The 21,451-nt window shown below is 48.1% G+C and overlaps 1 protein-coding gene across 5 annotated transcripts in view; it reads left to right on the top strand.

Moving 5' to 3' along the window:
- CHD3 (chromodomain helicase DNA binding protein 3) overlaps positions 1-21,451 on the top strand; it is a 66,496-nt gene that overhangs the window by 28,560 nt on the left and 16,485 nt on the right. For 2 of the 5 annotated variants that reach the window (XM_084806674.1, XM_084806673.1), the window contains exons 6-26: positions 668-798; positions 1,544-1,691; positions 2,369-2,544; positions 3,378-3,608; positions 3,829-4,032; positions 5,225-5,436; positions 7,071-7,202; positions 7,517-7,616; positions 8,083-8,274; positions 9,772-9,972; positions 10,546-10,683; positions 10,812-10,933; positions 12,885-13,058; positions 13,610-13,751; positions 14,114-14,245; positions 16,475-16,592; positions 17,069-17,193; positions 18,743-18,974; positions 19,355-19,521; positions 20,044-20,221; positions 20,855-20,920. In XM_084806674.1, the coding sequence (XP_084662800.1) occupies positions 668-798; positions 1,544-1,691; positions 2,369-2,544; positions 3,378-3,608; positions 3,829-4,032; positions 5,225-5,436; positions 7,071-7,202; positions 7,517-7,616; positions 8,083-8,274; positions 9,772-9,972; positions 10,546-10,683; positions 10,812-10,933; positions 12,885-13,058; positions 13,610-13,751; positions 14,114-14,245; positions 16,475-16,592; positions 17,069-17,193; positions 18,743-18,974; positions 19,355-19,521; positions 20,044-20,221; positions 20,855-20,920 (3,321 nt within the window). The remainder of the gene's footprint in view (positions 1-667; positions 799-1,543; positions 1,692-2,368; positions 2,545-3,377; positions 3,609-3,828; positions 4,033-5,224; positions 5,437-7,070; positions 7,203-7,516; positions 7,617-8,082; positions 8,275-9,771; positions 9,973-10,545; positions 10,684-10,811; positions 10,934-12,884; positions 13,059-13,609; positions 13,752-14,113; positions 14,246-16,474; positions 16,593-17,068; positions 17,194-18,742; positions 18,975-19,354; positions 19,522-20,043; positions 20,222-20,854; positions 20,921-21,451) is intronic. The other 3 variants (XM_084806678.1, XM_084806676.1, XM_084806677.1) reach the window with 3 other exon arrangements.

The following is a 21,451-nucleotide window of genomic DNA, read 5'->3' as shown; positions in this document are numbered from 1 at the left end:
GTCTTTCCCTTGGTGTAGAGGCCAGGCCTACATCCACTGTTAAGAAATTGCAGCTCTGGAGAATGGGGGCTGGCAGGTTAGAGCAAGAGTGTGTGTGCCGCAGGTTGTGCTTCCTTGGGAAGGGAGTGCCATTGAGTCAGTTAAACTGAGGAGGTCAAGAGCCAGGGTGTAGCCTCTTTGCTTAGATCAGTGGGGCTGGGAGCTGAGTCTCTAGTTTTCTCTGAGAAAGGAGAGAGGGATAGTGGTTTAGGGCATGGGATTCTAGTGGGCTGGGCACCTCGTTTCTTCAGCAGAACTTCTAGCAGATCTTCCCTCCAGACCCAAGGATCTTGGCTCCAAATTTTCTGTGTGCCAGCACACTAGACTCCACTAGAGAGGACTGAAAGTTGGTACTTCCCAGAGAACTGAGGAGTAACAACTTCCTGTCCTTTCCAGTTTCCCTCATGACAGCCTTTCTGAGAGGAGTGGAGCGTCGTGGGTTGGAGCTGAAGACCAGCATCACTTGGGTTCTCAGCACCTGGTAGAGGTAGCATGACTCCTGGGATCTCTCGCCAAGCTCTGCAGTCTGCTTGCTTCATTATAGCTCCACAAAAGCCCACGATGCTCTTTCAGTTGAGGGGCAAATGTTGAACATTCACTTGACTGCTTATTTGTCTTTCAACAAAAGGCCCAGGCCACAAGAAGCGGAGCAAGAGCCCTCGCATCCCAGAGATGAAGAGGAAGATGAAGGGGAAGAAGATGGCACCGCTGAAGATCAAGCTGGGAATGATTGGGGGCAAGCGCAAGAAGAGCAGCTCTGTAAGGCCCATCACTCTTTGGTGATGGGGTGGGGTTGGGGTGTGAATGTTGATACTGAGCTTGCCGTAGGGAAGAGGTTGATGGCTGGGCATTTTCTAGACAAATAGGACAGAAGCTCGGTATGCAACAAAAAAAGGGAGACATAATTCCATGCTAATTTCTGTGTCTTGTTTACGCTATACAGATTAAGGTGATTTGCATCCCTGCTTGCTTCTGCTAGCCGTGGGGAAGGGGAGAGGCCTGACCAGTGGCAATCCTCTTCTGCTACCCCTCTGGCTTTGGAAATTTCACCAGATATTGTGTTGTCTGCACACATTTCCAGTTTGCCTTTGCAGGCATCAGGGCTCCCCACTCCTGCAGCTATGAGATTTCTCTTATGGACTGTGGTAGCAGATGAGGCTAGACTCAGGGTTGCATGGTATGATTGTAGGTGTGCACGTTCATAACATCTTCTTCATTTTCTTTCTTCCTGCCCCCACCTTTGCCTTGTAACACAGAAGTGTGTTTTCTGTATTAAGTGATTAACTGAGTTCAGCCTCCCTATCCCTGAGCCATAACTGAGCAGAGATGGATGGCAGGCCACCTCCTTTTTCTTTTTCATGCTTGCTCTTTGGGGCAGATACTAATCTTGGATGCCAGTCCCCCCCCCCCCCGCCTCGGCAACCATTTCCTCTCCCACTGTTCCCCCTCATTTCTGCCTCTGTATGGGCCTTTCCTAATGGAGGGCCGCTCCGGTTATGTACAGCATTTGTTTCAGAGTGATGAGGTGGGAGAACCAGAGGAGGAATCTGACCTCGACAACTCCAGTGTCCACAGTTCCTCGGTGCGCTCTGACAGTTCTGGGAGGGTCAAGAAACTGAAGCGGGGCAGGCCTGGACGGAAGAAGAAAAAAGGTGCGCATTGGCTGTGGCTACAGCATGGGCAGTTGGGCGCACAAATTCCTTTCCTGACACATTGGGCCGTCTCAGCGTTTGGGTTATGAAGAGGGAATTTTGCTAGCTTTCCCTTTAAGAAATGACAAGAAATGAAGGCTGTCTACCTCACTCAGCTACTGAGGAACAGAGGCCATTTTTTCAAGCTTCCTGCCTGTACATGGCTAAGGAATTTTGTAGAGTTTCAGCCACTACTGTCTTCTCACTTCCTTGGGTCATTTATTGACACCATATATTTATGGGGAAGTGTGTGCATTCCATCCACTTTTGTTTACTGAAGGTTATGACATTAACTCTGCTATTGATTACTTGAGGATATGAAAGTGGTGAGACCAGAGCTTTTGCTTTAGTAGGGTTTCCTTTCCACTCTTTCACTTAACTGCCCGTTACTGTCTAATCTCTTCTCCCTCTTCTTGTAGTGAACAATTAGTTGCTACCATTGGGTGATGTCCCCTCTTTGGGACAAGGAGCCAATGCAGTTTGATTAGTGCCCCTTAGTTTCTAAGGGAGGAAGGCTGATGATGCCCCATCCTAGGCCCATCCCAGCTCAGGTAACAGAGTAGGCTACACTTGGCTCGGAGCTAAGGAGGAAGTACCTTCATGCCATTGTGCTTTCTCCCCACTTCCTGGCCCGGCAGTTGCTGGTGAAGAAGAGGCAGACGGCTATGAGACAGATCACCAAGACTACTGTGAGGTGTGTCAGCAGGGCGGGGAGATCATCCTCTGCGACTCATGTCCCAGAGCTTATCACCTGGTGTGCCTGGATCCGGAGCTAGACAAGGCCCCCGAGGGCAAGTGGAGCTGCCCCCACTGTGTAAGCTGCTCACCTTTCTTCCTTGTTCTCTGCACACTAGCACCTCCCACTCCCTGTCTCCCCCATTTCCAGGGAAGAAGCTAGCTTCCTGTCGCCCCTGCTCTGATGTAGGCCCAGCTGCCATTCCAGCTTAGGAGTCCAGAATTCTTTGCTTAAAAATATAAATCCAAAAATCTCATGATTAGAAAATGCAGATTCTACAACTGGAGTAGATCATGCAAAAATAATGAATTTGCATTTACTAATTCATGTGCTTCTGGCTGCAAACCAGGTTTTTTTTTGTTCCTTTTAAAGTAGTGCTTGGGTTAGGGATGGTAGAAAAAGAGGGGCTTTGGGGGGTGCTGTGTGCATAGGGACAAGGAGGCAGGGGCTGGGGTTTAGTGGAGGAAGGACTAAGATTTGCCCATTCAGATGCCTTGTGGTTTCCAAATTTTTATCAAGCCCTATTCCTCTATCACGAGGACTAACAGTCCGCTGTTTAATACCATGGAAGTGGAGATTTATTCCATTTTGGTGCTGCACTAGGAGCCAGATTCTGCTACTGTTGGATGCAAGTGTCTGGATCTTTTGGAAGAATCCTAAATTTAATTCCTGAGAGCAACTCTGGGTCTCCTAAATGATTAATACCCTTTCAAAACTATGACTCTTGTGCAGATTTCATTTTCCTTTACTGAGAATTTAGGCTGTGTAAAAACAAACTCCCAAATGTTTGAAAATCTTTGAAATAAGGCTCTGGCTTCTGTTGTTTAAACCTCCAAGTGCTCCTACCTGCATGGCCCCTGTATCATAATCCAGCTCTCTCTCTTTGGTTGTGTTGTGTCCCTGGCCTGCAGGAAAAAGAAGGGGTGCAGTGGGAGCCAAAGGAGGAGGAGGAAGAGTACGAAGGGGAGCTGGACGATGGCGAGAAGGAGGAGGAGGATGATCACATGGAGTACTGCCGCGTCTGTAAGGATGGTGGCGAGCTCTTGTGTTGTGACGCTTGCATCTCCTCCTACCATATCCACTGCCTCAACCCACCGCTTCCCGAGATCCCCAATGGGGAATGGTTGTGTCCCCGTTGCACGGTGAGGGTGCTGGGAGAGAGGGTGCGATGCTAGAATTTGGGAGAAAGGGAGTGGTTGGGCTACAAGGGAGGGCGAGAGAAAAGCTGGCCACCTCCCACCTTAGATACTTTTACTAGGCAGTAAAGCTCACTGATTTTGTAAAGGACTACCTCCCAGGCAAGAGGCTTTAGTGAAGGGCTAGGCTCCTTGGGTATCTCACAGTTCTTTTTCCCATTCCCAGTGTCCCATGCTAAAAGGCCGTGTACAGAAAATTCTCCACTGGCGATGGGGGGAGCCTCCGACACCAGTTGCTGTCCCCCTGCCATCTGATGGCAACCCAGATGACCCACCGCCTAAGTCTCTGCAGGGGCGTTCAGAGCGTGAATTCTTTGTCAAATGGGTCGGCCTGTCCTATTGGCACTGCTCCTGGATAAAGGAATTACAGGTACAATTTTGACTCAACATGGGTGAAGGTAGACTCGAGCTTTTTGGAACCACTGCAGCTGAGGAGTCCTTGTCTCATCAGAGGGTGCTCAAAGGACCCAAGAGCTAGTCATATCACTGGAATGATTGTGAGACTGTTGTTACCAGTGTATGTAGGCAGAGCTTGAGGTGTTTGGGCTGGAAAGTTATCTGCAACAACTCTTTTGTGAATCACTACAATAACATGATTGTAGCTGCCTGTACTTCTTGCATTTCATTTTCCTCTGACCTTGCTGTTTGCAATCCCCCCGTCCCCCAACAATGTGTTTATATACTCTGTAATTCAGGATAGCCCTTCATGCACCCGATGAAGTGGACTGTAGTCCACAAAAGTTTATGCCATATTAAATATGTTAGTCTTGGGTGCCACAAGGCTCTTTGCTGTTTTTGCTGCAACAGATTTAACAGGGCTACTCCTCTGGGAATTCTATGTAATATCACTCAGTTTGTGGGCAGCTTGAATTCTTGCCTCTCATAAATGATTAATTAAAGCAGTTGTTACTGTGACTGTGGGTTAGACTTCTTCACTCCCTCTCCTCTTCCCCAAGGACTGTCACTTCAGCCATGCACCTACTGTTTGTGGAGGGTGCCAGCACCCCATTCCTAGCAGTAATTCTGATGGCACCCTCTGTGGACCAGGTACTGGCAGCCACTGTGAGCGGTAAGGGAAGGTGCCATGGCACAGATGGCAAGGAGGGGAAGAGGCTTTGCAGCCCAGTGGCTCTGATGTCGCCCACAGGTTGCCTATTTGTAAGCTCAAGTAGGATAGCTGAGAAAGACCTCTGCTTAAGACCTTAGAGAACCATTGCCAGCCCAAGTAAACAGTACCGGTGTCCTGACCCTGTACAAAGAAATTTCATATTGAAGAATGGGTTTTTAAAATGGGAGAGTAAGATGGGTGATAGGTTTGTCAGTGTACAGCAGCCCATGCTATCCAGAAGACCAATCTTTGTATCCTGTCTACTTCTGACTACCAGATTCTAAGCATGGTATCATCATCATAGTGCCCTGTTCTGATTTCCCTTAAGGTATGTGACTGGCCACAGCAGAACCAGAGATTCTCTTGCTGTGGCCTCATTGTGCCAATCCTTATGCTCTCACTCCCTTTGACTCCACTTCTCTCCTTTCTTTCTCCCCCGCCCCCCGAAACCCAGCTCGAGATCTTCCACCTGGTGATGTACAGGAATTACCAACGAAAGAATGACATGGATGAGCCCCCACCACTCGATTATGGTTCTGGCGATGACGATGGCAAGAGTGAGAAGAGGAAGAACAAGGATCCTCTGTATGCTGAGATGGAGGAGAAATACTACCGCTATGGCATCAAGCCTGACTGGATGACCATCCACCGTGTTATAAACCACAGGTCAGCTTGCCTCTGTGTGTGTGTGTGTGTGTGTGTGTGTGTGTGTGTGTGTGGTTCTCCACATGGGGTTTTTATCCTGCCATTGAGATTGGTTACTCACAGAAGTTTGTGGGTCATTTACATGACATCATCAACCTCCAGGGCATCTCCCGCGCTAAATTACCTTTATCCCATTTCTTAAAAGATTGGAGATAATGAGCTATCAAATTAGAGCGTGTTGAGTTTCCTTGTAAAAAGAGGAAGTAACGCAATAAGAGGAGCTAGACCACACCACCATCTAGTGGCTGTATAATGAAACACAGGGAACAAGCAGATAAGTGGGGGAGAGAAGCGCATGTAAAGTGCTGTGTGGTCCTGCATTTAAAACAAGCAGAAAGCCCCAGTAAAGTTGTGGGATTTTAGCCTGGTGTAGAAATGCTCTGAGAGAGAGACAGATAGACTTGGCTCTACTTGGCTTCTGCTTCCTGCTCCAGTGTTGCTCTAGCTCAGCCTTCTCCAGTCTGGTGCCCTCCAGATATTTTGGACTACAGCTCCCAGGATTCCTGACCATTGGCTTTGCTGGCAGGGGCTGATGGGAGTTGAAGTTGTAGGACACCAGGTTGGGGAAGGCTGCCCTAACCCATTGTCAGCGTGCTGTTGAAATGCTTGAGACCCAGACATCCCTTGGAGACATATTGTGGTCCCGCCCTTATTGTCAGACACCTTGTGTGTACAGCAAGAACTGGCCCATGGGATCTAGTAGGGCCACTCAAGGGGTATAGATTGAGGTACAGGATTCGGCACCATGATGGGAATCCCAGCTTTCTTTTTGAGGAGGTATAGTCCTCTTGCTGTAGAGCTGAGATGGTGCTAATCCAGCCCACGGAGGTTTCCCATTTAACCCACAGAGCCTCCTTGGATTCCCCCAAGCCCTGCCCCCTGGAAGAATTTCCCCTGGAGGAATATTTGCTGTTATCTCCAATCTGAGATCAGAGGTTACATGCTGATGTAGGCAGCAGGGGACTTGTCTGGTGGTGGGAGGAGCCACACCTTGCAGCGCTGGCTGAGTCAGTTTCCATGCTGTGTGCCGTCCGGACCCAGGGATGTGCCCATGCTGTGCTTTCTTCCATCTAGGATGGCATGGCATGGACGAAGTATCTCCAGTTGCTGCCTGGATCGGGGTGGCTTTGCCCATGCTGTGCTTTCCTCCATTATGTGGTGGTGGGCAAAGCCGGTCCCCGGCTGAAACACAGACTGGAGTCACAGGCTTCAGCTGGGGACTGGGTGAAATTAGGGGTGTCGCCACACCCTGACAGAGGTGCACGTGTGTGTGGCCACACCTGCTGTCATCATCTGGCTAAAGAGAATAACATGGATTTGAGCTATTCCTCCAAGAGAATTCTTCTAGAAGCCCTTTTGCTGGAAGAAATGCTTAGTTATTTTTGGAGACACTCCTTTTCCCCCATTCTTAACTTTGTGTTGTCCAGACTCACAATTACTTAGGCTTAACCATTGTGACCTTTATTTACTCAGTCCCACCAGCTTCCTTGCAGTGCTTACTGATGTGGGACAGAGTAAGCAACACCCATTTGTATGTTTTCTTTTCTTTCTGGTTCTCTCTTTTTTCCTTTGCATCATGTATTTACTGCATGCAGCATTGACAAAAAGGGAAACTACCACTACCTGGTTAAATGGCGTGACCTTTCCTATGACCAGTCCACGTGGGAGGAGGAGGATATGTCAATTCCTGACTACGAATATTCCAAACAGGCCTATTGGCTGCATAGGTAAGGAATTGCATTTCAACTTAATTGCCATCTTGGAAAGCATGAGGGGGAAGCTCGGAATAGTAAAGAACTGGACTCTCTCTGGTCCATTACACTCTGGACCACACTGTTTTAAATAATCGTTTTAAATTGTTTTTTGCCTTTATTATGTTGTGATTTTATTTTATTGTTTTAATTTATTTTTAATTGTACATCACATGAGGGCCCTTGTGGACAGAAAAACGATTTATAGAGACTTTAAATAAATAACTTAATAACAGTGGCACCTGAGATTCTTCGGTGATACCTGAGGGGGTCTTCTCTTTCTTCTCTAGAGAGCTGATTATGGGTGAAGACCCCGCCCAGCCCAGGAAATATAAGAAAAAAAAAAAGGAACTGGCATCAGAGGATCCGCCAAACTCTCCCACCAATGATGTAAGCTCTGAGAAGGTGGCTAGCAATGGGATGGCTCTGCAGCCACCATCACAGTTGATATTACAGTATTGGGGCAGGGAGGGGGAAGGATTTGCCATACTGCAGGGGAGGTAGGCATGGCAAAGAGCAAGGAGGGGCTATAGCTCAGTTAGAGGGGCTGTAGCTCAGTGGTAGAGCCACTGCTTTGCATTCAGAAGGTCCCAAGTTCAATTCCTGGCTTCTCCAGAGAGGGCCAGGAAAGAATCCTGCCTGAATACCTGGAGAGCCATTGCTGCCAGTCAGTGTTGACAATACTGGGCTACATGAACCAAGGGTCTGATGGTGTATGGCAGCTTCCTATGTTCCTATGGGTCTGTGTAGCTAATGGGCTCACATTTTAAAGAGGGAGTGGGGGGAATGTGTTTGGGAGGGAGCTTTTGTGCCCCAGGATGCCTCAGAGATCTCTGCGCGCATCTCTTCCTTGCAGCCAACGGTGAAATATGAGAGCCAGCCTCGCTTCATCACCTCGACGGGAGGTACACTGCACATGTATCAGCTGGAAGGCCTCAACTGGCTGCGGTTCTCTTGGGCCCAGAGTACAGACACCATCTTGGCTGATGAGATGGGCCTTGGCAAGACCATCCAAACCATTGTCTTTTTGTACTCACTCTACAGGGAGGTGAGGCAGAAATAGTGCTCCTCAGCCTGGGTGTGTTTGCTCCCCACTAATAGCAAAACTTGTGGGGCTGGTTCAGCTTTTGTCACATGTTCTGCTAATCCCCCCCCCCAACAGCTAACTCCTGTATGCCATTGCACGTCCTTTCCGTATGATCTGATGATGCTCTGATTGGGGGCTTCCAAACTGGTCCTCTCTTCCCCTTGTGGTCATGTTTCTTCCCCATGCAGACACTTTCTTCTCTAGTATTATGGGGAAAAGGCTGGCTTTCTGTCCTGAAACCACATGAAGCAAAACAAGAATAGAAATAGGACATAAGGTAAAACAAGGAGACAATCCTTTAGTCAAGGGTGAGCAACTTGTGGCCTTCTAGATGTTTTGAACTATAACTCCCATCACCTCTCACCATTGCCCATGCTAACAAGGTTGCTGGGAATTGTAGGCTAAACATCTGGAGGGCCAGAAGTTGTCCACCACTGCTTTTAGTGAGATCTCCCCCACCAGAAAGGAAACTAACAGATTGTTCCCCAGCCAATTTCCTCTTAGTTTAACGAAGTCCACCTTTTTAAAAGCTCAAAGAGAGTTCTGAGGCTGAATTCCTCCTGCAGGATCCTACACTCACACACACTTTGGCATGAGCTAGACCTGGAATGACCTTTGACCTTCTTCCTAGCTCCTCACTTTGCTTATCAATCCCAGCCAGTTCTTGTCCTGAGCTGCTGTCTTAGCATGAGGTGACCAGGTTTTGCCATGTTCCTCAGATCGTTTCCCCCTGTACAGAAGCATGAGAAATTTGATCTGCATGGAGTCCCCCCACCACAAGAACATGGTCCATGTTTGTGTCAAGGAAGCTTTGCATCCTGCTCTAGAGAAACTCCCTTGCTTAGGATTGCTCTAGGAACCATAAGTGTATATGCTTCTGTAAACACCAGCGTACAGACCTCTGGGAAATCTGATTGGGCCAGATTTCCTAGATGCATGTACACCTATGCATGATGCCTACGGTAATGTATTTTAGTGTAGGAAACCCCAGTGTAGCACCATAGCATTTGCAATGTGTGGAGCACCCCGTCTCATCTTGTCTGGTGTAGCTTGTAAGTCTTTTGGACAGTGACTCTGCGATGTCCATGTTCTGCACTCCGCCTAGCACAGTGTTGGTGCTTAATGAACGTTTGGTGGGAGGAGTGTGCATTAGCCCCAGGCGCAGGGTTCTCCTGTGAACAGCTGTTACTACTGTATGAACAGCTGCTGTGGCTGGCTGCGTGTCAGTGATCCCGGCAGAGGCACAGAGAACCTTGCTCATTCTGGCAGCTAGTGTTTTATGAATGGATTTCTCTTTGCCTCAGTGAGCCCCTGGGAGCCAAAAGCAAAGAGTCTGAGCATGGCTGCATCAGGCTGAGTCAGGGCTACTGACGGCCGCTTACAGCTCCCGAGGCACACACAGGAAAGCTTCTTCCAGTTCAGGCATGATCTCCTGCTCTCCCTCTTCTCTCCACTCAGGGCCACACCAAGGGGCCATTCCTGGTCAGCGCCCCATTGTCCACCATCATCAACTGGGAAAGAGAATTTCAGATGTGGGCACCCAATTTCTACGTGGTGACCTACACAGGGGACAAGGACAGCCGTTCCATCATCCGCGAGAACGAGTTTTCCTTTGAGGACAATGCCATGAAGGGCGGAAAGAAGGCCTTCAAAATGAAGGCAAGTGGAGTGGGGTTCTACGTACTACACCGCAGCAGCAGCAGAGTTTTACTTTGGAGCCCACCATGGGTCTTACTTGACAGTTGTAAATAGACTCTTGCTGCTCTCTGAGCTTTGAGGTGAATGGCAGCTTGTTAACCCCTTCACTGCAGATCCCTACAATGCTGCCTTGCCAGCTTGCCTTAAAATGCACAAGAGCTCTGTACTTTTCCCACAAGAAGAAGGACCATGTTCAGCGGTGCCACATGAGGATATCAGTTTGCTTCTGTTCCCTAGAAACAAAATAATCCTTCTCCATGTGATGGACACAGGCAGCTTGGGCAAGGAGGAAACGAGCCCTTTAGTAGCATTATGAACTCTTCTTCCTTCCTTCCTCCCTCCCTCAGTGAGGACAGTAAAGGAGTTAAGATACATTAGGGGCTTGTAACACTGGTAGTCCGAATATGGGCTTGATCCCAGAGGAGGAGCAATCATGCTTGGTGGCACCTGTTCTGTCAGGAAAATGGAACTGATGGTGGCTGTACCTGTCCCCTCATTCTTCCCACCTTCTCTCTCTCTCTCCTTTGTGCTCAGAGAGAAGCTCAGGTGAAGTTTCATGTCCTCCTTACCTCCTATGAGCTGGTCACCATTGACCAAGCTGCCTTGGCATCCATCCGGTGGGCCTGTCTTGTCGTGGATGAAGCTCACCGACTCAAAAACAACCAGTCAAAGGTGAGAAGAGAATGGTAGTAGGGTGGCCTTGCTTGTCTGGGATCTGGGGTTCCTCTGCTTTGGGTGAGAGGATGAGAATAAGGATGAAGACGAGGGCCCCCTAACGCCTGTCCTGCTCTTGGTTTCAGTTCTTCAGGGTGTTAAATGGTTATAAGATCGACCACAAGCTGCTGCTCACTGGGACCCCCTTGCAAAACAACCTGGAGGAGCTGTTCCACCTGCTGAATTTCCTCACTCCTGAGAGATTCAAGTATGGCCGTCTCCCTGCTTCCTTTCCCCTTGCTGTAGAGGCCTGTCAGCCATAGAGCTAGAGGTGCTTGGTCTTGCTGCCTGTCCTCTCTGTCACTGACATTTTGTTCAGTTTGCCCATCTGTCTCCAGAATGTGCTTCCTGTCCACCGTAGTCCCCCCCTCCCCCAACCCCAGTGCTCTTTCCAGATTTGTATCCATCTGTACCCTTCTCATCTGGTGGGGAGCCAACCTGGAACTAGGGTGGATTGTCTACCTATTCTTCCACCCAGTTGGAGCTCTGTGGGGCTAAGTTCTCCCCGTTGTATTATTCTTAAGCACAGAAGGCCTTTGGATAAGTATCTTCTTCACAAGCAGTCAGATATTTATGGAGAGGATGCTGTGCCAATTGAAACAAAAGGCTGTTGTCTGAATATGAAAGAAACAGGAAACGGTAGTTCACCAGACAACATCTCCTTAGTTATACTTAATGTCAAAGACCTTCTCCATAATCAGTTGATCTTCTCAACATTGTAAGGCCTGGTGCCTGGCTGTTGATCCCAAAATGTGAAGGGAACATACGGGAGCCATCTGCCTCACAGTACAACTCTAGCATGCATGTCCTCCAGAGACTGATCTGGAAAACCTGACAAGAGGTGCTTTTTCAGTCTGGAAAGTTTATCTCTGAAAAAATGTCTCCCTCTGCTGGCCATACCTGCATGCTGTCACCATTCTGGCATCTTGCTCACTCCCAAATGGAACTTATTTGGCTCATGGTGGCCCTGAAGAATTTCAGTTTGACTCAGAGGAAGACTTCTGCTCTGATCCACCAGTCGAAGCAAGCCTTGGCGGCGGCGGTGATGGTGGTGGGAGGTCACTTTTTCACAGTTTGTCTTCCTCTGAGGAAGCTCCGCTGCTCTTGCCTCTCCAAATTCAGGCCTAAAAACTTAGAAAGAGAAAGTGAAAGAGTGAGCTCCCCATTTCTTCCATTTCTCAGGGTTGAAGTTTTTTTGGCTTGGTTTTGTGGTGTCTTACATTAACACTAGCAAAAGAACTCCAGAGCACCAGGTGCTTCCCCTTGCATACTGTCTCTTGCACCTCTCTGGCAGGATTATCTAGTCTGGCAAATGTAATGTAACAAATCTGGATCTTTCTGGCAGCGTTTTAGCAGCGTTGGTTATTACTCACTTCCAAAGTCATAAGAGTAGTTGGTTAGGATTCTTCAGTTACTGTAACTGAAGCACCAGCATTCCATATTGCTTCCTCCTGCTCTTTCCCTGCAACCATTCATGGCTTCAAGCATTACCTTGGCAGTTTTGTAGCTAAGAAAATCAGTTGCTGGGGAACAACAGCTGGAGAAAGCAAATGCTCTCCTGTCCTGCTTGTGGGCTTTCCAGAGGTGTCTAGTTGGCCACTGTGTGAAAGAGGATGCTGGACTAGGGAGACCTTTGGTTGGATCTAGTATGGCTCTTCTTACGTTTTTAAAATTGAGGGTGGTTTAAAATTAGAAAATTGAGGCACTGTCACTGCAATCACAGTATCTTTTGGTCTGGGCAGTGCTGAAGTAACAGGGGAGGGGCAGAAGGGGCCAACCTTATCTTTTAAGAAGGCTGTGGGTGGGATATGATTTGGCTAGAAATAGGGTGAGGGGTGGGGCTTGTGGATTTCATTAAGGTGTCCCCTACTCATTCTCCGGGCCTGGATCATATTCTTTGGTGTAGATCAAGGGTAGGCAACTTGTGGCCCCCCAGATGTTTTGGCCTACAACTCCCATCAGCCCTAGCCAGCCTAGCCAATGGCAAGGGATGGTGAGATTTCAGGGTCAGACATTTGGAGGGCCACAAGTTGCCCACCCCTGCAGTGGATCCTCATTGAAATACCATTCCTAAAGTGAATGTTGTATGCAGAATTCTGTTTTCATGAAGTATCTCCAGAGATGTAAGCATAACCACTGCCATCTGCCTCCTCCTACAGCAACCTGGAAGGCTTCTTGGAGGAGTTTGCTGACATTTCCAAGGAGGACCAGATCAAAAAACTCCATGACCTCCTGGGTCCCCATATGTTGCGCCGCCTCAAGGCTGATGTCTTCAAGAACATGCCAGCCAAGACAGAGCTCATTGTCCGGGTGGAGCTCAGCCCCATGCAGAAGTATGGATGGGACTGGGGGAGGAGAGGTGATATGGCAGAATGTCCTCAAGTCTTTCCTGTGTAGGTCATGCATCTCATGGAGGATGCATGACCTAGACTTGGAGCGGGAGGGATCGTGGCATGGATTCCTAGGTGGCCGTGAGGAGTAAGGGTTAGTGGATTAGGAAAAGGGGGGGTGGATAAACATTTGGGGAAGGGGAGCAGGGGGTGATCAGATGGGAGAAAAGTCAAGGTTTCTAGGCTCTCTGGAGGAATGGTTACATCTTGGTGAGTGAGGGGTAGATCAAAGCATGTCAGAATCCAGGACACCTGGCTTCTTTCTCCAGATGACTGGGAGGGGGAATGATGAAAGGCAACCATTAAAGATAACTCATGGATGCCAAATGTAACTTGCCAAAACTGATGCAATAGGGACACTTCTGTATTTTCTTCCCCTTTACATAAAGTTCTTGCATACCCTTCTGTAGATGGGCAGGTTATGGCATTTCTCTTATGCTAGTGTTTTTTCTCTTCCTCCTCCTCTTCCCATTCTTTCCCTACCTCCAAATCAGGAAATACTATAAATATATCTTGACCCGCAACTTTGAGGCTTTGAACTCGCGTGGTGGCGGGAACCAGGTGTCCTTACTCAACATCATGATGGACCTGAAGAAATGCTGTAACCACCCCTACCTCTTCCCTGTTGCTGCAATGGTATGTCCTGATTGGCTGCCAGAGGACTGGGCAAGGCCAAAGCAGCTCACTTTGCTTGGAAGGAGAACACCCACGTTGTGTTGCCGTCAGCTGTGCGGTCCTTTAGCTGCTCACAACACTGGCACCAGTTTGCTGTGCTGGATGGGCCAGGATCTAACTAGGGGCACTGGAGAAGAAACTCCTTGATTGTTTTTTTAAAGTGCAATCAATTAGAAAGCCATAGGACAGGGCTTTGGTGGGTAAATCAGCCCACTTCCCCTGTTAGCCGCTCGTCCTTTCCCTAATAATCTGACTGTGTAAGATAAACCCAGCCAGGTGTGGCCATCTGCGCTTATTGTAACAGCTGTGTTTTGTTGTGACAGGAATCCCCCAAGCTACCAAGTGGCGCTTACGAAGGGGGTGCTCTCATCAAGTCCTCTGGAAAACTAATGCTGTTACAGAAGATGTTGAGGAAGCTGAAAGAGCAGGGCCACAGAGTGCTCATCTTCTCCCAGGTCAGAGTGGGGTGGGATACGGGGCTTTGTCTGTCTTCATACTGGTTGTGTAGAGTGAGGGGGGAAGAGAGAAGGATGTGCAATGTCTTGTGCATTTCTCCTCCTATGCCTGCAGGAGTCAAATAATGTAGAGTGGGGGGCATGGAAACTTGCAGCCTGATTTCACATCACAGGGTAAATGTTCCTAAACATTATGGAGAGAGGGGAGAACTAATATAGGAGTGCTGTTTTTGGCAACATCACCTTGATGTGATATTTGGCTTGGCCCTAAGAGCGGAAGAACCTGTGTGAACCTTTGCAATGTACATGAACAATTTCATTGGTGAATGCAAAGGCATTGTCAGTCTCATTCAGAGATGGGAACACCTGGGAGTTGAGGGGAGAGGAACAAATTTTCCTCTTTTTCCCCCCTGAGGCTTTTATTTCCCCCAGTTTTTCTAGTGGAAATTTGGGGGAGATGGGGAAAAACCCCTCTAATGAACTATTATTTCCCTTTAAAAACATTATTCTAGGGCATGATTTTAAATATTATTTGAACTGTCCTGTACTGCCTTAAGTAGTTTCTAATAACTATGTACGACAATCTGTAGTATTGGGACATTACAATCCCTGTATAGTGTGGTCATGGACAACCCAGATCTATTTCTGTTGGGCTAGAGAAATACTTTGATTCTTTTTATGATAACTGGAAACAGGTTCAAAGAGGGCTTGTTGCTTACAGCATGTACAGATTTCACATTGCCTCTTTGTGGAGTTACAAGTTTCCTTATTTACTTAGTTTAAAGCATTTTAGTTGATTTTTAGGGCTATGCCCTCACGAAGCATTGTACAATCAAGAGGAAAGGAAAAGCAAACATGCCACATTAGCAAATATACAGGATATATTGAGAAGCTCCTCTCAGAGGCGTAAGCTAATTGCAATCTCAAATTGAAGACCCCATTGTCTTCAAGCCTCACCTGAATACATGTACAGAAGGGGCAAAGTGCAAGTCAATAGGAAGAAAGTTCCTCAGTTTGGGGGCCACCACCAAGAAGGACCTATCTACTGTGCATGCCAGCCTGACTGATCTTACAGGCGGGCACTCAAGAAGGACCCCTGAGGCAGATCTTAATATACAGGCTGGATTGTATGAGTGAAGGCAGTCCTTCAAATAACCTGTTCCTAAGCCATTTTTGTATTGTTTCTTCTGTTTCTGGATAATGCTATGGAGGTTTTCCAAGCCCAGCTTCTTTTTGTTTACTGCAGTGTTGATGGTTTCAATTTCTCCATGTTTTCACACCTGGCAAAAACCAAGATACATTTGATACCTTAGGGTGCTGCATCTTGCACTCTGTCTTTAACACTGGGTATATTTCTAGTTATTGTTTGAATAAAACTAAGATTTTTAAATAAGATAGAGAAAACAGTACAATTGTGCATGCTAAGTTATATACAGTGTTTTTTATGTTCTTAAAATAGTAAAATAAGTTTAGAACTAATAAGAAAATAAGTACTGCATGTATTTCAACCCCCCCTCCCAATACTATTCCCTGTTTGGCATCCACAATAGGTTGTGTCTCCCCTATCACCCAGGAAAGGCGGGGATCATGTGGAAATGTTTCATCAGCACCCAGCTCTCTCAGGCTCCTCCTCTCCAGTTTGTCCCTGCCTTTCGCCCAGGATATTGCTACTGTGAATCTCTCCCATTCTTTGCTGTCTTTCTCGTTTTCTTTCTTGGCTCATCATACTCTAGCTTTCCCACAGTTTCCTAACCCTTGGTTTTTATTTTTTTGTTAAAAAATTACCTCATACAATCCCTCCTCACTGCCTCTTCAGCTTTCTTCCTCTTCCCCTTTTTCTGCTCCTCTCTGTGCCATGGGGGAGGCAACCATTAAAAAAAGTGCAAAACAAAAAGAAAACTCAGCATGTCCAATTGCTCCGATGTCCCCAGTCTGCCACTAAAACCACTATGGGTGGCTCTGTTCAGCCAGTAGCCCATCAAAGTTCAGTTTCTCATGGAGGCGTCACACAGCCCAGTTAGATCGGCTTCAGCCTCTGTCAAGGAGCTGTGCTCATTCCAGCAGCCTCAGCTGACCATGATGGTCTTCTGACAGTCTTTTTTGGTGGTTTTATTTTCCTATTTATTTCCAACCTCTCCCCCACACCAAAAACCCAAATATGTTATTTTTTCATGACTTCAAAATTTCTCCAAAATGTAGAAATTTTACATTTCTACTCTCATTTTCCAGATGACAAAAATGCTGGACCTTCTTGAGGATTTCCTTGACTATGAAGGCTACAAGTATGAACGGATTGACGGGGGCATTACAGGGGCCCTGCGGCAAGAGGCAATTGATAGGTTTAATGGTAAATATGAAAGGTGTTGGGGCCTGATGTACAAAGGCAGAAGATGGACATCCTTTTATAGCCATTGATAGCCTTACCCTCTATGAATTTGTCTAATCCCCTTTTAAAACCGCCCATATTAGTGGCCATCACTGCATCTTGTGGTAGCAGGTTCCATAGCTTAATTATGTGTTGTGTGAAGAAGTTCTTCCTTTTATCTGTCCTGAATCTCCCACTAATCAGCTTAATGGGATGACCCATTTGGGTTCTTGTATCATGAGAGAGGGAGAAAAATGTATCCCTATCCACTTTCTCCCCACCAAGCATCATTTTGTATGCCTCTATCATGCCTCTTCTTACTTTCCTTTTTTCTAAGCTAAATAGTCCCACGTGTTGTAACCTTTCCTTATAGGGGAGTTGCTCCAGCCCCTTGATCATTTTGATTGCCCTTTTCTGCACCCTCTCATTCACTCACCAAGGGCTTTGTTCATTTTCAGCTCCGGGAGCTCAGCAGTTCTGCTTCCTGCTCTCCACACGGGCAGGTGGTTTGGGTATCAATTTGGCCACAGCAGACACAGTGATCATCTTTGACTCAGACTGGAACCCTCACAATGATATTCAGGTAGGCCCCCTGCTCTCTTAGGTGCATCCCCTGACTGCCTCTCATTTACTCACACTGTACATAAGTACATAAGAAGATCCTTGCTGGATTAGATCAGAGGCCTGCATAGTCCAGCATCCTCTTTCATGCAGTGCCCAGCCAGTTGTCTCTGGGAAGACTGCAAGCAGGATATGAAGATGATAATCCTCCCCTGCTGATGTTCTTCAGCAATGGGCTTACAGTGGCATGCTGCTTCTGATTCTGGGGGTAGCATATAGCCATTCTGACCAATAATAGTAGTTTAACTAAGCACTGTGTGAATAAGTCCTTCCTTTTGTCTGCCCTGAATCACTCAGTTTCATTGGATGACCCCAATTCTAGTATTATGGGAGAGGGAGAAAAATGTCTATTTGTAAAATTGCAGGCCAAATTATGGATTGGATTGATATCTGTCCTAGGCACCAGTTAGAACAACCCAGCAAAGGTCTGGGAGAAGACTGGGGGCTTATATACTTGCTGTCCCTGATTCACCAATTGTATATGGGCCTGCTTTTTCATTGGCTACAGCTGGTTCTTCCTCACAAGTAGATCCTTGCTTCCAACTAGGCCTTTCCTCCTGAATAAATCCTGGTCAAAAGGGTCTTCTGGTGACCAGGCAGGTGCTCTGATGATGACTCTGAGAGTCCCACCTAGTCTGCTGGTGCTCTGAAGGACCATGGGATAAGTCAGAAGAATGAGGAACCATAGCAGGGCTTGTGTTGGGGTCAAAGGGGATTTTGGGACCTCAGGTGAGGCATCCCTGCCTTCCCTGTCTTCTGTGGGAGTTGGATTTGCTGAGGAATTCAAATCCTCCTCCTCTGAAGAGGTCTCCCAGGGGTGTGGGTCAGCCTAGAGCTTGACAGTAGTATATCTGTGGATGGGTCTGTAGTGGAGTACTGTATACATACAGTATACAGCCTTTGGATTTATTGTCAGTCTTGTGCAATACCTATGTTTTTATGTGTGGCCACAACAAATTGTATCTGCTAGCTTCCTGGCTGTTTCAGACTAATGCTTGGCAAAATATAACAAAGACATGGGTGAACAGAGGAATGTTCACTCCTTTCAAGGCTAGATTTACAAGTTCCTCTGTCTGCTTCACAGAGAAGTAATGGTTGACCATGCCTACAGTTCTTGGCAAAACTTGCTAGATCAGTCTAGGATAGTGGGATTGGTCCAGTTACCACAGCAAAGGATATTGGAATGTATGGATGGGTCTTCCTGGATAAAATGTTTAGGGGTGGGTAGATACCGCTGCTCTTGCTCTTTAGAGATTTTTCTCTAGTTAAAAATGGTAGAACAGGGCAAAGGCTTCCTCTATAGTCAGTGGAAGCCCAGTTGGAGCCTCTCCAACCTCATTGGCTTTAAGAACTTTTTCATCCCTCTCTTTCTCCCCCCCCCCCCGTCCCGCCCACAATTATGACGGTATTGGAAACCGCAGCCAGAGATTCCCTATCCTGTTTTTCTCTTATGCCTTTGGCCCATTTCATCCTTATCTGAGCTTCTTGGGTTGTTTTTCCCCACCCCTCAGGCCTTCAGCAGAGCTCATCGCATTGGCCAGGCAAACAAGGTGATGATCTACCGTTTTGTGACTCGGGCCTCAGTGGAGGAACGGATTACACAGGTGGCCAAGCGCAAGATGATGCTGACTCACCTGGTAGTCCGCCCAGGGCTGGGCTCCAAGTCGGGTAGCATGTCCAAGCAGGAATTGGATGATATCCTCAAGTTTGGCACAGAGGAGCTTTTCAAGGATGAAAATGAAGGTGAGGAGTTAGTTGCTGTGGGTGATGTTTCAGGAGGCAGGAAATAGTTAAAGCTTGTGATCTTCAGGGACAGACCCAAGTAAAATTCATCACAGTAGTCTAGCCTCATGCTTACCAAAATTTGCTTGCAAGTTTGGAACCCCAACAAAGAGGGATGAAGCCTTTTCATCAGAGGGAGTTGCAGAATTCTCTTGATACAATAGTTACAGGGTAAAATCTATTGTGCAGAATCCACTTTTCCCAAGGACTGGGTTGGAGGTGAAATCCATTGATCATTAATCCCAGCATGGACTGGGGCAACCTGGTGGCAATCTCCCAGGTCCCAGCCTTGAACTTCCACCCCCACTTCTTCTCTCCTCTCACTCCCGACCTTGTTACAGGGGAGAACAAAGAGGAGGACAGCAGCGTCATCCACTACGACAACGAAGCCATTGCACGGCTGTTGGACCGTAACCAGGATGCTACCGATGATGCAGATGTTCAGAACATGAATGAGTACCTCAGCTCCTTCAAAGTGGCGCAGTATGTGGTTCGGGAAGAGGACAAGGTTGGTGGAACAGGGCGGCTGTGAGGTTGTCACTGATACAGCAGGAAGGCTGTTCTCTTGAGTGGCCTGCATGCGCCTGAAGCATGGAGTAATGGGGGCTGGGCAAGGGTGCAGAACCCCTGGTCCTCTGGGGTTCCCCCAACAGCCACACCCCCTTTCCCCCAACCACTGATGGTTTGGTGACTTCTCGGCTTTTGTGCAGTCCCCCCACCACACATACGCATTCTAAAAGGCTGAAATGCCTCTCCTCAGGCTTAGTTACTGGCAGTAAGTACTTTAAGCTAAAATGGGCTGGCATTTTTGTCCCTGCCCTGTTGCCTTTGGTCCAGCCCCCTTTGCCTTTGGGGCCACCCACCACTGGATTGTGACTCCCAAGAGCTTCTCCAAAATAACAGTGCGGCGTTTGGGCTCAAAGAGGCTCCCTGCCCCTGCTGTAGGGAGTGGCTCTGGTTGGTACGCAGGTGACTGTGTTTGTGCCAGCACATGAGTCCCACTGTCTCTGGCCTTCTCTTACCACCTCAGATTGAGGAGATTGAGCGGGAGATCATCAAGCAGGAGGAGAATGTGGACCCTGACTACTGGGAGAAACTGTTGCGGCACCATTATGAACAGCAGCAGGAGGACTTGGCTCGCAACCTGGGCAAGGGGAAGCGTGTGCGCAAACAGGTCAACTACAATGACGCAGCCCAAGAGGACCAAGGTCAGTGCTTCAGGGTTCCCTTGGGAGGATGAGAGCGCCCACCTGGTGGCCCCTGGGCTATTGAAATCAGCTTCAAACTTTGTGGACTCCACTCCCTGTTCTCTTTAAACCAGAAATGTGAACATGAAGAAGAAAAAAAATGTTAACAGTAGCAATCTAACACTTGTGCCTGCTGTGACAGGCTAGTCCACAGGGGGTACGCCTGATGGAGGGGGAGAGAACCGAGCTCAGGACGGCATCTGTGGTGCACTGTGTGTCTACATCAGACCCCATCCACCATAGCTGCATGGCGACAGCTGTGTTTTTTTGGTCAGATGTGGAAGTAGGCATGCATCTCCCATCGTGCAGTGGAGGGAAATATGGCCTAATGTGCGTTCTAATTGTGCCCCGCTGAAAATGCCATGGCAACCTGGGTGTATATTTGGCCATTGGGACAGGTGTTTTAAGCTTTCAAAAACAGGGATGGTCGAGCTTCAGTGACTTCATCCTCCAGCAGTTTGTGCAGAAGCGATGGAATCCTCTGATCTTGGGTGTAGCTCCACTCAGCTGCCTTATGGGGTTAAGGAGCGGGGAAGACACGTGTAAGTCTTGACAGTCTTATGCTGCTTGCAAACTGGCATGATACTGTTTCAGATAATCAGTCCGAGTACTCTGTGGGCTCTGAAGAGGAGGACGAAGACTTTGATGAGAGGCCGGAAGGTGAGGACTTGTTCTTCCTTCCTCTCCTGCATGGTGTGGGCCTTAAAGGGGCCTGAGGATCATGTAGTAGACCTGGGGAGGGATGCCTCCTGCATCTCCTATTCTATCCACACAGTGCGTGAACTCCTGTCAAGCAGAGAATGGGAACAAAGAGAATGCGCTGCATGGCTGGGCGTTCTGAGCTGGGGGGAGAGGCAATGCTCACATTGCATGAATCATGCCATTGATGGTGTGAACTCTGTGTGTCTTTGTCCCTGAATCTTGGCCTCCAGTCCCCTGCATCGCACCTAGCAAACCTGGTAGGATCTGCCCTTTCCTAGTGGTTGGCCTGCCTGAGCGTGATGGGAGGGTGCTTTTTGCCACGGCAGCCTGCTGCACTTGTCTTCCTGGGATCCCAGCCAGTCCTCCCTATCGGCATGCCAGGGGACTGGGCCCTCTTCCTGGTTTTCCTGGGCCAAATTGATGAGGGCTGCTCCATCTCTGGCCAAGCCAGGCAGAGGAGGCTTTCTGGGCACCCAGCCATGCCTCGGT

This window comes from Heloderma suspectum, chromosome 6 (assembly GCF_057233095.1).
Source record: "Heloderma suspectum isolate Gila_16-S chromosome 6, 16-S_ref, whole genome shotgun sequence".
Classification (NCBI taxonomy): Eukaryota; Metazoa; Chordata; class Lepidosauria; order Squamata; family Helodermatidae; genus Heloderma; species Heloderma suspectum.
Note: the sequence above shows the minus strand (reverse complement) of the source record. Positions and strands in the feature narration are given on the sequence as shown.